This window comes from Aptenodytes patagonicus, chromosome 9, assembly GCF_965638725.1.
Source record: "Aptenodytes patagonicus chromosome 9, bAptPat1.pri.cur, whole genome shotgun sequence".
Lineage (NCBI taxonomy): Eukaryota > Metazoa > Chordata > Aves > Sphenisciformes > Spheniscidae > Aptenodytes > Aptenodytes patagonicus.
The window spans coordinates 20004195-20019410 of NC_134957.1; the positions used below are offsets into that span (position 1 = coordinate 20004195).

At 35.5% G+C, this 15216-nt stretch overlaps 1 protein-coding gene across 1 annotated transcript in view; it reads right to left on the bottom strand.

Annotated features, from left to right (window-relative positions):
- Nucleotides 1–1774: 1774 nt before the first annotated feature.
- Nucleotides 1775–15216, bottom strand: part of SMARCA1 (SNF2 related chromatin remodeling ATPase 1) — a 37976-nt gene continuing 24534 nt past the window's right edge. The window contains exons 20-24 of the mRNA XM_076347349.1: nucleotides 14366–14498; nucleotides 13272–13390; nucleotides 12861–13073; nucleotides 6981–7091; nucleotides 1775–6273 (exon numbers count right to left, since the gene is read on the bottom strand). Coding sequence (XP_076203464.1) covers nucleotides 6202–6273; nucleotides 6981–7091; nucleotides 12861–13073; nucleotides 13272–13390; nucleotides 14366–14498 — 648 coding nt within the window. The 3' untranslated portion in view covers nucleotides 1775–6201. The remainder of the gene's footprint in view (nucleotides 6274–6980; nucleotides 7092–12860; nucleotides 13074–13271; nucleotides 13391–14365; nucleotides 14499–15216) is intronic.

Sequence of the window (15216 nt, forward strand, 5' to 3'; positions counted from 1 at the left end):
ATTAATACATTTACCAATGTTTTACTAAATAAAAGCTAAGAGTCAGTATCAGTGAACAGCTGAAAATCAACTTCTATTTTTCTATGCTGTTATCATGCCTCCTACCATGGAATATGAGTTCATTTAACAAAGCATTAATCAATGAAAATATATTTCAGGCAGGAAAAAAAAAGTAATTAGCAAAGTTGTCAACATTTTATCCATACGTACATAAAGGAAACAATTATTGACATTGAAAAGAAAGTTTATGGTTTACCAATATGGCTATTTATATTGCTGACTTTACTGTAAGATGGTAATATTTTATAGCCGGTTTCTCAAGGTGAATGATGATTAAAAATTTGTAACAGCCAATTTCTTCAAGAACCCTAAACTGTACTGAGTTACTACTTGAACAAAATGCTGTATTATATTTACTTAGAAGTGAGAACTGACTGCTAACAGCATGGATATATCCTTGGAATTTTGTAAAAGTTCCATGAAATTCATAAACCACCAGTGTGCAACACAGTTTGCACTATTTTCACAAAATCTCAATTACAATTTTATGAGTCTAAGGACTATCAACCTTAGGATTATTTTAATAATTTGAAATACTCAGTAGTTAATACACTTTTTTTTCTTTTCCTAAGCAGAAATCACAAAATAAAAGGCAAAAAACAAACAAAAAAACCCAACAAAAAACGCAAAAAAAACCCTGAAGTAATAGAGAAACAAGAATCAAGGTATCTAGAAATTCAGAAGGCCATCTTAAGAAAATGTGAAAGCAACAGTTCTAAGGAAAGAGAAATAACATTAGCCTTACTGGACTCTCAACCCTCACTGTGAAGTGGTCTCCTGAGAAATATCCACCTCTCAACCTAGAGAAAGAAGACACATAATGAATGCCATTTACCAAACTGCTGAGTGGAATTTAAGATTTTGTGGCCTTCAGCAGTGTCCACTCAATTAACAAATGAGAAGATAAATGAAGATGACTTTTCAGCCTGTTTTCTTATGGCAAGAAACTGCCATGTAGAAATGAAAAGGTCTGTTCCCTGAAAAAGGTGTCTATAGCCTGACGTTCCCAAAAACACTGAATGCATACAGCGAGAACGATCATCACATGACAATACCAAACTCCACTGCAAACTCCACAGCTCCTGAGTGGCTCTGCAGACAGGATCACTGTTCCCATTAAAAGTTCTGATGTTTGAACAGAGCTTCTTCTCCAGAAGAGTTGGCAGGTACTGCTTCCAAGAAAATCCTGAAAACAGTACACTTGAGTGCTGGTCGACTGCCACAGAGAACATGTAAGAAATAGAAACTAGCTATGGGATCATGCTCAGCCTGGCACTAATTAAAGTGATCTGGAAGAACTATAGTTCTTGTAGTGAACCCAACAATTGTTTTGGCCTGCTACTGAGGACAAGGTAAGGCGATCCACATCTCTATTCCCAGCTCCTTCTTCCTGGTCTAGGTGCCTCACCTGAAAAACAGTGAGGTCTATCAAAAGTCACTGTGAAGCAGAACTGCTACCAGCCAATGCTGGTAAATAAACTGGTCTTCCAGAGCTCCTTACTGTCTCTCCTTTTTTTCTAGGGGTTCGTCCTGAGAAAAAAAAGTGGAAAAACTGAGCATTCATTTAGGGCATGCACCTCTCCAAGCAGAATATCTAGCATGTCTACTAGTGATCAACTGCTGCACTGACAAAATTCCTGGTCCCTACCATTCTACGTCTCCTAGAGTTAAGCTCCAAAGCATTTTATTTTAGTAACACACCAGAGGTATGGAATAACAGAAAAAAAGTAATATACTTTAATGCAGGATCAACATACATTGTATCATACCGTACTAAGAGACAACACAGGCAAGGCTGTCACAAAAATACAGGCACTACTAGTACTTTATTTTAGATTACAGGAAATTCTAAAGTTTGAAAGCAGATGTGGAACAGCCACACATACAACCCTTACATTCAGGTACCATAGCCTGAAGGTTATGAGAGGTACAAGAGCAATGAAAACAAATCAAACTATTGTGAACAGTATCCAAGTGCATGGGCCCATCTGTACCAGAAGTATAATTACCAGAAGACGTCAGGTTTGTATTAAGTTTTATTTTCACATATGTACAACTTAAGAAACGAATCTCAATTTGAAAAAGTTCAGAAGTTATCTTTCAACAACACAATGTAGACATACCTTTGAGGCAGCAAATATTACTCCTATTAAGGCCCTTATGAAAGGATGGATATCATGCAAATGCAATTAAAGAGTACATTACATTTCAAAATATGCAAACCAAGTTCAACTTTATCTCTTTCAGAAAAAGAACGTATCAAACACTGTAACTGTGACTCACCAAAGCATTTACATACATGCTTGAAGCTAAGTACACGGACTAGGTAAACTTAAGTAAAATGTAACAACTGTCAAGCTACCTTAACCAGACCACAACTACTACAGTCAGTGATCAATCCCTTCCAACATCACAAGTGCCAATGCCTGCACCAACGATGTCATTTTACATTCACATAAACCGCTGCTGACTGCAAAATTCCATATGCTTTTTCAACCTGTAAGGCCCACATTTTTTACCTTTGGCATTAATTTTTGATCACTGAAAGCACTTAATCCCTCCACTGAACCTGGGGAAGAGGCATGCGCAGAGAGCGCCTGTATCACAGCAGTGCACAGCAGGAACTGCGGGCACTGCAGGAGCTGCATAACGGAAGTTACTTCCATCAGGCCTTTAGAAAGATTCTGATTAACTTCCGTACACTGTACCCCTTGCTTATGATCACAAAGAGTGAAAGCTGCATTTTTTTTTTTTAAACCATAACCAGCATTAGCACTAAATCAAACAAGCAATGCTAATCTACAAGAAAAAATTCTTACTTAATAGTTTAGTATAGTAATGCTACTTGTGCAAACAGTATCTAAAGATGGTCTAATATTACCAGCAGGGAGAAAGCTTCATTCCTTCTCTATGTCATTGTAATACATTGAAATTAAATATAATGAAGATGGTCAGCTGTGTGACTTTTGTTATCATCACTAACATAACTCAAAAATAAAAGGCCTAATGATTTGAAAGCGATGAATATGTGAAAAGAAGAACACAACAACTGTTGTGACCTCTCCCGGGATGTTATGTGCACTGCCCGATGTGTGCAAGGTGCTAGATGACTTTTTCTTTCTTCAAGCCTAATGCTAACACAATCAAATTTTAGTTGTCTACTCAAAAAGAAACAACAAATTATCCTCAAAATTTTATATCATGTAATTTTTTTGGCAACTACCAAATTGCCTGAAGGCCCATACTTTTCAGAAGTTTTGTATCACATTACATTCAGTGCTTACAAATTTCTTACAAACAGTATTCCTCACCTAAGAAAATAGTAGTTAAAAGTATAAAGATTCCTTTATTTCAGTCCATCTAATTTTGAGTCACAGCAGCACATCATTTAGATACTGCTAGGCACATACTGTGTGTATATCTGCAACTAGAAGAATGAAAAAGGAAAAGAAAGATCCATTTTACTTTAATCCTGACCAGCAGCTGTTAGCAATTTTCTTTAGTTATCACTGTGGGACGTGATGGATGGGAAGACTCAATATGCTGAGGAACTAGTATATAGTGTACAAGTGCTCTCAAGGACTGTTGTTCAACAGCACATTCAGCGTAACTAGGAACTACAGACTGTAAGAGATAACAGATAGTTCCTGGGAGCATCTATTATTCTTCAGAGAAGCTGTCTGATCAAGAGGATAATATCTGGAAGAACAATTGCATGATCTCTTGCTATATAGCTAGTATATCATGTCATTGAGGGAGGAGAAAAGTGAACATTAACTCAAGTGGTAACTCAAACCAAGAAATATGCATAAAAGAACAAGTTGAGATACTACCATTTTAAGACTTTCCATACACTTTGCAACACAGAGAAACTGGATACACAAAAACATGCAAGTCAAACAAAGCTAATCTACAATAAACAAAACCAGAATACACTTATTTCAAAGACTTAAAACATTAAAATATTCACCTGATGCTAAATAGAAGCAATGGAATAAGGTCTAGACCTAGCCATGTGATTCAATAAAAATTCAATTGGCTCTTTCAGCCTTTATTTCCCTCCTCTCTTCACTTGTTTTTATAATTTCAGGCCATAAACTTACTGAGTGACATGGGAGCCGAAAAGCAAATGTAAACAAGGCATCTTCCTCTCTCTATGAAAAGCAATGCTCCAGGGATTTGTGATTATGTATGTATGTAGCTGCACAGCCTTTTTCCAGCCCATAATTACACGGGATGTCCTTCTCCCAGGGATAAAACAGGATGTCAGCTACTCCAATACCAAAAATACTATTTGAAAAAGACATCCTTCTTTTCTTGAGCAGACCTTTCCCATCTGGGTTGCATACTCATTTAAAAGCATGCATTGACACCCATCACTAACCTTCTGTCTGAAAGTTGTGCCCCATCATTATTAGACGTAGCTCTCAACTCATCAGATGAATCTCAACAGATGAATCCCCTTTTTTACAAGTCTTACAAATAACAGCCCAGTAAAATAATTAATAACTTGGTCCCCAAACAAAAGCTCCATTCTGAAATATGAAATCAAATTATTAATCTTTCAAAATGCTCAACCAAGTCACCACACCCATTTTGCCCCAAACCTTAAAACACAGACTATCAAGAAAGGCTGGAAATTACTCATCAAGCTTAGAGATTAATCCCAGAAAACTTCAAAGACATTCCAATGTATTTTAAATGACATAGAAGAATATGGGCAGAACTCTGTCCTAAGACTCAAGAACTTTAATAAAGTCCTGAATTTTACCAATACAGAAGAAGGTAGCCAATGCAAAGCATGAAATACAAAGAGCTTAAAGAGTTTTTTTCATCTCAAAACACCTTAAACCACAGAAGGAAGCAAACTGCACTAGAAGAAATTTACAAGTAGTCTTCAAGGGAAGTACCATGTAAAGCACACTGCATTAATCTAGACTTGACATTATGAGGGCATGTCTCACTGTAGCAAGGTCCATACTAAACACCAGATCAGAGACAGAAGATTAAAGTAAAACATTAGATGTCACAGTCACTGTTCTACTGATCCAGGAAAGGCAGAGACTCCAAGGTGAGCAGAAACTATGAACCTGCTTAATAAAGGCCATTCCTGCAAAGTCAAAAAAAATCATACATCCAACACTTTCATCCCTTCATTAAAATAGAAATACTATAAAGGAGCACTCCATAACATATCCCCATTGCTTCTGACTGACATATTGAATCAAAGGCAAAAGCAGAAAGTTAGCAGAGATAATTAGAGCAACAAAGATCTTTTAGCACAAGGCAGCACAGCTGAGCAGCCTACCAACCAGAAGATGAATTATTTTGTTTGTTACTTAAAAAAGCAGCTGTTAGTTGACTACTTCAGTTTATTAGGCATAGGAAGTTCATCTAGAGGTCATTCTGAAAAACACCTCATCCTTTGTTTAAGCATGTATGAAGCCCAGCAGAAACCAGTGATAAAGAAGAAAAAAATCCATGTAAGTATTTGCTGGCTTTGCTTCCAAACATTTCAGAGCAAAATGTCATTTTAATGCTGTTGTGGTTTGACAGCAAACAAGGATGTCAGTCTAATTAGATTTTTTTTGTTCTGTCATGCTCCTGATCCTATCTAAGTACTCCTCTGAAAAAAATTCTGATCGATGATGAAGGCACAATTATACAAACCTTAACATTCACTCTAAATGTAGCTATGCAAAAAAGGAGAGAGGGTAGGGAAAACAAAGGTGAAGTATATTTCTCTTCAAATAATTAAGTCAGTTTATTTTCCAACCGCCATATAAATTTAAAATATGAAACAACAATAATACAGCTATAGAATCTAGGTTTTCTTTCAAAGCAGCAGCATATAAAACATATAAAAGCTAAAACCTCAGCACAAGCTTCAAAAAAACAAGGACTGAGTGAATTTGGCCAAAGACATGAAACTCACAAAATACAGTACACAAAAATACTGGAATGCATAAGATATAAAGCTACACATTTTAGATAAGGAAAGACATTGTAAAGTATACAAAATTTGCAAAATTAAACCATGGGATTTGGGGGACAGTACCATGAATACAAAGAAGTTGGCAATTAATACTTGTAGATGGAGAGAAGAAAGTGGCAGTTTTACATTTAGCATTGTTTTCAGGTTCACGACTTCACTTTCTTAGCATCTTTTTTTCCAGAGTTCTCAGTAGCCAAATCTGCTTTTCTCTTCTGTGACTAAAAAGGGGAAAAAAAAAAAATATTTTATAAATTCAACAAAATGGTGGCATTATTAAAAAAAAAAAAAATTGAAGTACATGACTAACTATTCAAAAAGATGGTAAGGGGCCCTAATGTATTATATATTTCAATTCAGCTTTCTAGGATATAATGGAAGGGCAAACAAAAATCCCAGATTTAGACACTTAATTCTGCTACCCTTTTTATCTTCTTGAAATCATTACATGGTCTCAATGGTACAGGTACCACACATACCATGAATTGGATGAAAAGATCAGGACCTTGACTTATACACAATTCTGTTCTAAAGATGACAACTCTTCAAAATAAAAGAAGCACTTCTTATCATTTCTTCTTCCAGGAACTACTATGTAGGGGAGGAATAACAATCTAAGATTAAATTAAAGCAAACGTATCATGTAAATATGTAGGCAGAAAGAGGGCAGTGCTAAGTTTTCTTAAAAAGTCTTCCTGTGCTACTTAAACAAAAGACTCTTCTAAAAAAAAAAGCCCCAAAATACTATGAATTGGGAATACCTACGTAAAATCTAGGAGAGCTGTGAATAGACAAATATTTCAGTTTAATCTCTCAACTAATGGTTTATACTAAAACAATCAGTGGCTACAATTATCTTTTTCATTTTCTAACAAAATATAATTGAATTCTGCCTCACTAGAAGTAAAGTAAGTGCTGCTAAACATACTGCTGTAACTTTTGCTCCTCTTTTCTTCTTTTCAGCTCTTTCTTTTTCCTCAATTTCCATATTTTCTTTTTCTATTAATGATATGAGAGTATTGCAGCGTCTCTGAAACTCCTAAGGAAACAGAAAACATCAAATTCTCTAAATAAATTATACAAACTCCCTCATTTACATAAATATGTTTAAAATTACTGAATTCCAAAATACTTAAGTTTTCCAAAAACGTTCAATATTCATGTACTAATAAGATTAGCTTAGTTATCGTTCATCTGTCTTTACCTTAGTGTAACCTTCTTTATAAACAGAGAGAGATTTACTGAAATATTCAACTTCCTGACAAGGAGTTTTCAAGGATTGTCTGTATCTTCCAAACTGACACCCCAAAAGACTGATCTTTCATCTTGTTTAGATTAAGCAAATTATAGCCTGCCAGCATACTATGCCAGATTTTAGGAAAAAGACGTCTTCAAGTATATCTTTAAAGCAGAGAGAAAAGGAATCAAAGGTATCTTAAGCAATACTTTTCTGTGGCGCACAGACTAGTTTTTTGTGGTAAGACACTGTAGAGCACCAAACTGGCAAAAATCTATCCAGTCTTAAATCATGAACTCACTGTTGTATTTTTAGTCAAACAGCACCCAAAAGGTAGCAGGCCCTAAATGCTTTTAGCATCAAGATTTCCAAGTCATCTGAAAGTGATCAAGGTTAAATGCCATAGGGTCATTTAAACATTAAAAAATATTTCCAATACAACTCTAAAAGTATCTGCATTGCAGTTAATAACAGTTGGCTTGGTTAATAGAACTCATTTGACTGGGACAGCTTCTTGTATCCCATCTCAAAAAAAAGATGTCTTACCAAATACATAATAGCACTCATTTCTAATATAATTATTCAGTATGTTCTATATACATTGAGAACAGTGATTCCATGGGTTTTTCTTTCCAACTCAAAGCAGGAAGCTTTCTTCTGAGGGAAAAAAGCTGGAAAAATATGTCTTATCTCTATTAAATTCAGTGAAGCAATTTTTGAACCACAAGCTATCCTAAAATTACCTAGTAGCATAAATCTTAACCTACAGCTGGTCTATTTGCAATGAAGTGAACAGGTGACCTTTTTGCCCTGGAATTAGTCTCTATTTTCTCAGCATCTGTAGCCTGTACATTGCCTCAGCCATCATGTTATGTGACGGAAAACGATGCAGCCTGCACGCTTTCTTGATCCTGAACATTCTGAAACAGCCAAGTACATGACTCATCTTTGAGACCCTCAAGCTTAACCACATTCCTTAAGTTCTACAGTTTCCACAGATTCCTCTACGAAGGGTACTCCATGGCCTTGGGTGAAAGCTGTGTAATTCAGAATGGACACAGAGAATCCTGCCACCACAAAAAAAAAAAAAATTCTTCACATTTTTCCTTTACAACCGCCTACTGGAAATGTTCCAGTCTCATGCATGTAGTTTTGCAAACAGAGTACTATAACGAGTCATTTCTACCACATCCATGTAAAAGTAACCCCACGTCCCCCCAGTACAGGTTCAACCATAAATGAGGGCATGTCCTGGTTTCGGCAGGGACAGAGTTAATTTCCTTCCTAGTAGCTGGTACAGTGCTGTGTTTTGGATTTAGGATGAGAACAAAGTTGATAAGGCACCGATGTTTTAGTTGTTGCTAGGTAATGCTTACACTAGCCAAGGACTTTTTAGTTTCCCATGCTCTACCGACTGAGAAGGCTGGAGGTGCACAAGAAGCTGGGAGGGGGCACAGCCAGGACAGCTGACCCAAACTGGCCAAAGGGACATTCCATACCATGGGACGTCATGCTCAGTACATAAACTGGGGAAAGCTGGCCGGGGGGGACGCTGCTCGGGGACTGGCTGGGCATCGGTCGGCGGGTGGTGAGCAATTGTACTGTGCATCACTTGCTTTGTGTAGTATTATTATCATTTTATTTCAATTATTAAACTGTTTTTATCTCAACCCACGAGTTTTTCTCACTTGTGCTCTTCCAATTCTCTCCCCCATCCCACCGGGGGCACGGGGAGTGAGTGAGCGGCTGCGTGGTGCTTAGTTGCTGACTGAGGTTAAACCACGACAGGGCGCCATGCTTGTGCCCTGGAATGTGACAGTCCTGCTGGAGCTAAAATACTCTCACTTCAACCAATAAAAACTCTCAAATTCCACCCGCACAACAGTTTCTAGATAAAAAAGCAACAAGTCTGAGAAAACTTGAGTGCAAGCCATCCCAACATACATTGCATCCCCAAACAGAACAAAAGAGCACCTGTCCCCAAAACCTACACTCTATAGACAAATAGAGATGGTAAAAAGTAAAAGACCAAAGTAGAAAGATGATTGTCAACATGTCAGAAGCATTTTACATTATTTAGATTTCTGTGCATTGCACTCAGACTTAGGAGCTGTAGGTAAAGACTAATGACAAGCTGCTCCATAATAACAACCAGCTGTATCTTTTCTAGTACATGAGAAGCTGGTTTGTGTCAAATTCAAGACAAGCAATTAATCAGAAAGACTAAGAAATAACCTTGATCCATTTGCGTAAGGCACTAAGAAAAATCTTCCTCTTTCCTGGGGAAAAATGCTTGCATAAATACATACATTTATTAAAGTGTACAGGTTCATGGTTAGACTTTCCAGATGGACTACTACTCCAGAACAACATGCTGTGGACAGAAGATGGACTCAAAACCAATTTTCTCCGGAGAATCAGAAGCAGTTGACAGTAAGATGTGACATGCACATGGGTTTCTTCTACACCTACCATCAGAAAGAATCTGCATGATAAATCCTGCATTGAGCTACTGAAATTTCAACATGGACTGATCCATTCCATTTTATTACTATAAAAATACACTTAGAGTTTAAAATGCCTTGCACCTTTAGAGATGAGATTTTATTCAGTGTGGCCTGATACTTTTCTCTTTAGGATGGAAAGAGGTCAGATGTACTTTGCTCACCCCTTCATAGCTATAAAGACTAGTATTGCAATAAGTAAGACGGGAGCACTGAACTATCACCTTCTGCATGACCGAAGGCAGAGATGCTGACTTGGGAGTGAAAGCAGTCCTAAGCTCTGTCAACAGGCCCATATATTCCTGTATTTACAAAAGAGTCATTTGTCTTATACTGGGTAGGGTTTGCAGAAAAGTAAAAGAATATGCATAATTTATGACTTCAGAAAACAGATACATGATTCACTACTGCCATGATATTTTGCATTCTTCCTGCATGGACAGAAATAAAAGAATAATAACAACTAAACTTAAAAGTTTAAACCTCTGTGCCCAGTTAAAAAAAAAAAAAAATTACAGTTCAGGCACCCTCAATCTCTGAAAACTTACATTTTGGATAAACCATCTGGTTTTGGAACAAATAAATGAAGCAGAATTTTTGTTTTCCAAAGAGAAATCTTCAGAAGGAAAAGAAACAGAAATAAAAAGATGGAAGATACATTAGCTATTTATATGGAATTCAAGAGACATCTAGTGGTTAGTAAACAAAGTTTTCTTGAAGAGCCTGGTAGGTCCTTTTCAGAATTATGCTGCCCTTTCTATTTTGTTTCGTATCAGTTTGAATGTAATAAAGGGTAATTTTGAGATCACATGTGAATTTGAGTAGTCTAAGAAGTTTTATCCACTTTCACTGAACTTACTATTTACAGCTTTATAAAGATTTGTATTTATACGTGGTTCATTATTCTTGGTATCAAGTGGCTTTCCAGCACGTTTCTTCATAAAAATTACCAAGCTAGTGCAAAACGGACCCATAGAAATTAATACTTCCAGAAACGTCAGGGTATTTGAATACATAAAATATATCAGTGATTAGCAGTTATAAACTACTAAACCATACCTATCATGACAACTTAAAACATTGAAGAAAATTAAATGCATGTTGAAAGTGAAAGATTAGTATGAAAATACAAAGCTAAAGTAATCTTTTTCAACTGTGTAATAGCAAAAAACCTAAAAATATTAATAGCAATGGATAGAATTTTAAGAGAAAACATAAGCCAAAAGATTCACTATATTCCCAGTGCCTCAATTTCAGCATTAGACACCACAGAACACATTTCTACACTTTAGCAAATGCTTCCTATCCCCTTTAAAAAGAAAATTATACTGAACATAAGGATCTGCAAGAAGTTTTAAATTGAATATTTAACTCCACCCCTGACTTAACTATATGTCAACTAATATTAAATGTTGAGCTACATTTTTAGTTTCTAGTACCCATTTCTATGATTTACTTAAATGGATTCCTCCATAGACAACTTAGAAGAAACTTCATAATAGACTAAATATTGGAGGTTTCTCTCTTTATGGACATAATTTTGAAATCCAGTATTTCTTCAAACAGACATTTTGGCAAGTGAAGGTTGTAATTCTTTTTAATTAAGGGCTAAATGCTGCACTATCCAGAAACACTTTAATTGCTGAAATATCAAGTAGAAGTTGTATCGCGTAATTATAAGTAGCACTGGGAAAAGCAAATACTCCCACCTGTTCAAATACACATTTTAAATATTTTATCTTATGTTTTATGTATTCTTAGTACAGTACCCAGAACTCCAAAAGAACATTTTACAAACAAATCCTGAGGCCAGGAAATGAGGACAGTAAGCAATAATGCACAGTGGTTCTGCAATTGCTAGACTAAACTACTAAAAAAATCCAGATTTGTATATGAAATGACATTTAAGTTACATCACTGCAGCATAGCATTTAATTAGAAATTTGCTTACAAGACAATGGGGAGAATCTATGACAGCTGTATAAGGGACTGTGTGCTCCACTCTTTTGTATCAGCCGCGACCATTATGGTTTTGTATTCACGCAGACAAAAAAAAAAATATTCCAGCTCTCACTCACTGTAAGTGAGTAAGATGAAGTTATTTCCAGTATTATAAAAAAATTTGGAAGTACATTTTTCCCATATAAATATGTTCACATGAAAATGCACGTGTCTTTCTTACATAAGGTGCACAGACCTACAAATTTTACTCTTAAGAAAAAGGAACTGAATCAAGGGAGATATGAGCAAAAATTCCAGAGCAGAGCTAACAGCTTTTTATCATTAAAGGAGTCCCATATTCTGAGGTTGGTAGCTTATTATTTGCAACCACCAAAGCTTCTGTTAGTGTTACCACTTCCCACTTAATGACTAAATTAAAAAAGAATGGCTCTGCTCTTCAGACAGAGAAAGGAAAAGAAATGCAGCTAAAATTCAAAGTACTAGTCTACTTGCTATCAAACTTGTATTATATTCTGTAAGTATGAACAAAATATTCAGAAAAGTATAACTAAAAAGATTTAAGCACTTGTATGTGATAATCCTTATGCACAACTACAAAGTGCATTTTAAACCAATTGCTTCAATGATTAATTCTGACATGAATCACTAAACTTCCTCACGCTTTTAGAAATTAAGTACCAATATTAGAAAAGCTGTTCTTTTCTCCCAGTCTATAATTCAGGTGTTTTCAGTCTTTAATACTGTCCAATAATTCTGAAAAGCAGTCATATTTTAAGAAACTGTGTTTGGTAAAACTTTGAGTTTGCAATGAAAGTAACAAGGGTATTTGTAAGGATAGTCTACCTCTGCATTAATCCCTTTGGGTAACATGGGACTTCAGCTTGGCAGGTTTTCTAATCTGTTTGTTTCAGCTGTATTGTGTTATTTGCTGTACTAAGGGAAAAGGTTATTTCATTAAAAACTAGAAATGAGAATAAAAAACAAAGTTATTCTTTCAGCACTTGTTTCCTAGACACCAATATTCTGGCACAAATCCAAATTTTATGTGATGGTGCTTAAAAAAAGGAACAAGACACTTCACTTCGTTCACATAACTGATACCTACCATTGCAGTTCTAGATTTGATAAACCAGTCAAATCTGAACTGAGGAGCATTGCGCACACACTGCCTTAGTTCCTCGTACACATTTTCTTTGTCAAAGCCCATCTTGTGTAACATGCATATCAAAAATCTGTCTTCCTCTTCTGTGTAATTTTTCCCTTTGTTTGTTCCATACTGAATACGCAACTGATGAAAAGGTGCTTTATACCTTGCAATCTGAATGCAAAACAAAAATAAGGACTATTAAACATACAATATTACATCAAGGATTTATTACATATTAGCGTAGATTACTGATACATTGTATACTATATATGCTATATAAAAAGATAAAACTCCCATCCCCAACTATTCCTTTTCTGAAGGAATTTGAAAGAAGTCAGCTGCAGAAAACAAAAAACCTGCAACGATTACTTTGGCATCGAGAGCTTTCTTGATACTGATCCTCCGTTGAATTCTTGCCTCTCCTCGTTCAATTTGAGCCATAATCCTTTCAATGTCCTGTAGTTCGTTACAACGTTCCCAGAAAACAGCTATAAACGCAAAACATAATTTGTAAAATAAGGTATTTTCCTCTACTCTTACTACTTTACTCCAGCAAAAAAAAAAAGAATGCAGTTTGTGGTTCCATTAAATCTTAAAAGATTTGCTAATGCTCTCCTTTTTACTATGCTAGCCAAGAAATAAACTTGCACAGACCCTTTATTCAATGTCTTTAAAAGTTAACTATAAGCAAAGGTTTAGTAACAACTGTTACAAAGTTTACATTCAACATAATTAATTGTAGTCATGTAAAACTGAAAGAAATTACTTTTAAGGATAGCTTTTTGTAACAATGGTGAAACAGGTTAGAGCTGCTAGTCTAGCAGTTAAAACATTCATATTTCAATTTTCACTAGCTATCTCTAAGGTCAGAGACTACTTAGTCTATCTGTTATAAAAGCTAGTAATTGCTGGCTTCTCCAGTGACATCTTTTAGCCAACCCAAAATAAATTCAACACTCTGAAGGGAACTCTTGTGGAGCTCTTCCTTTTTAAGCTATAGGAAGAACATTGAAAAGTTAAATTTTATGAAGGCGTTTAGTAAAATTAAATGCAAGGATGAAAGAGGAAGAATTCTGTACAAGTTAAAAAGCATTATGTAAATACAAAAGACAAAGATACAGTGTACTATCTAAAATAGCATATATACTCACAGCATAAAGAATCACATTGCCACTATAAGGCAACTTCATGATTCCACAAGACCACATTGTCAATGTAAATTAACTATGCCAAGTTCTAAATTTTTATAAGGAGGGATAAAGGCAGCTGAAGGCATATTTATATGCTGCAAATGCAACCTTTTTACAGAATTAAGTATTCTGAAAAGAACCATCATGTACTTTTAAAAAAAAAAAAATTCTTATACACATCCGAATTCTACATCTTGTAATTTTAAAAGAACATGTAGCAAAAATGATGGTGATACCACATGATTAAGAAATAAATTTCAAAATATCACAAACCTGAATACTCAATGACCTCCTCAGGTGACTTTCCCTCCACCTCACGGGCAATATTGTCTATATCGTCACGACCATATTTCTCATTAGCTTTAATAAACTGGTTAAAATCCCTTTTATTCCAGTTTGTAAAACCCTGTAAGCAGCAATAGATCAAGAAGGCATTACTAGGTAGAAGAGAAATATTTTGCAAAATTTTGTCTTATGTATGTATCATTTGCTCCAATTGGCAATGTCTCTGCAATGTCACATAATTACAGTGGTTAATGATCTTTCAGGATTTCCATAAACTTGTATTATCCAGGGTTTATTACTGAATCATTAAAAGTCTAAAGAGTTATTTTTGTGCATGACTCCACATACATTAGTAAGAGCTTTTTACTCTTCTTTCTTTTTAAACTTTTTATGTGGTATTTCTTTGGAGAAACAAGCTCAATGACAGGTTACTGTAACTTCATTTAAGTCACCTTTCAGCAGATACAAGCAACAAATATCTTAGTATAGGGTGCACCAATGCAAGTGTCATTACAAGTTCTTGGAGTATTGCAAGTATCTAAAGCAAGAGCTCCTACTTCAGACATTTACAAACCTTGAACCAGACAAACAGTTGGATGAAAGCATAAGTATGTCAAGAAACAATCGCTAATCCAAACACAGATGCAATCAAATGGAAACTCTATAGCACTGTCAAACAAAAAATTTATTATGTACCGAAGAAATGAATCCAAAACTGAACAACAGTTAGGTGAGATGCAACGTACAAAAACATCATCCAAGAATGAGACATTACAATTGAAAGACAGGGAAAGGAGAAAACATCAAGAACAAACAAACAAACAAGAAAATCACATGCC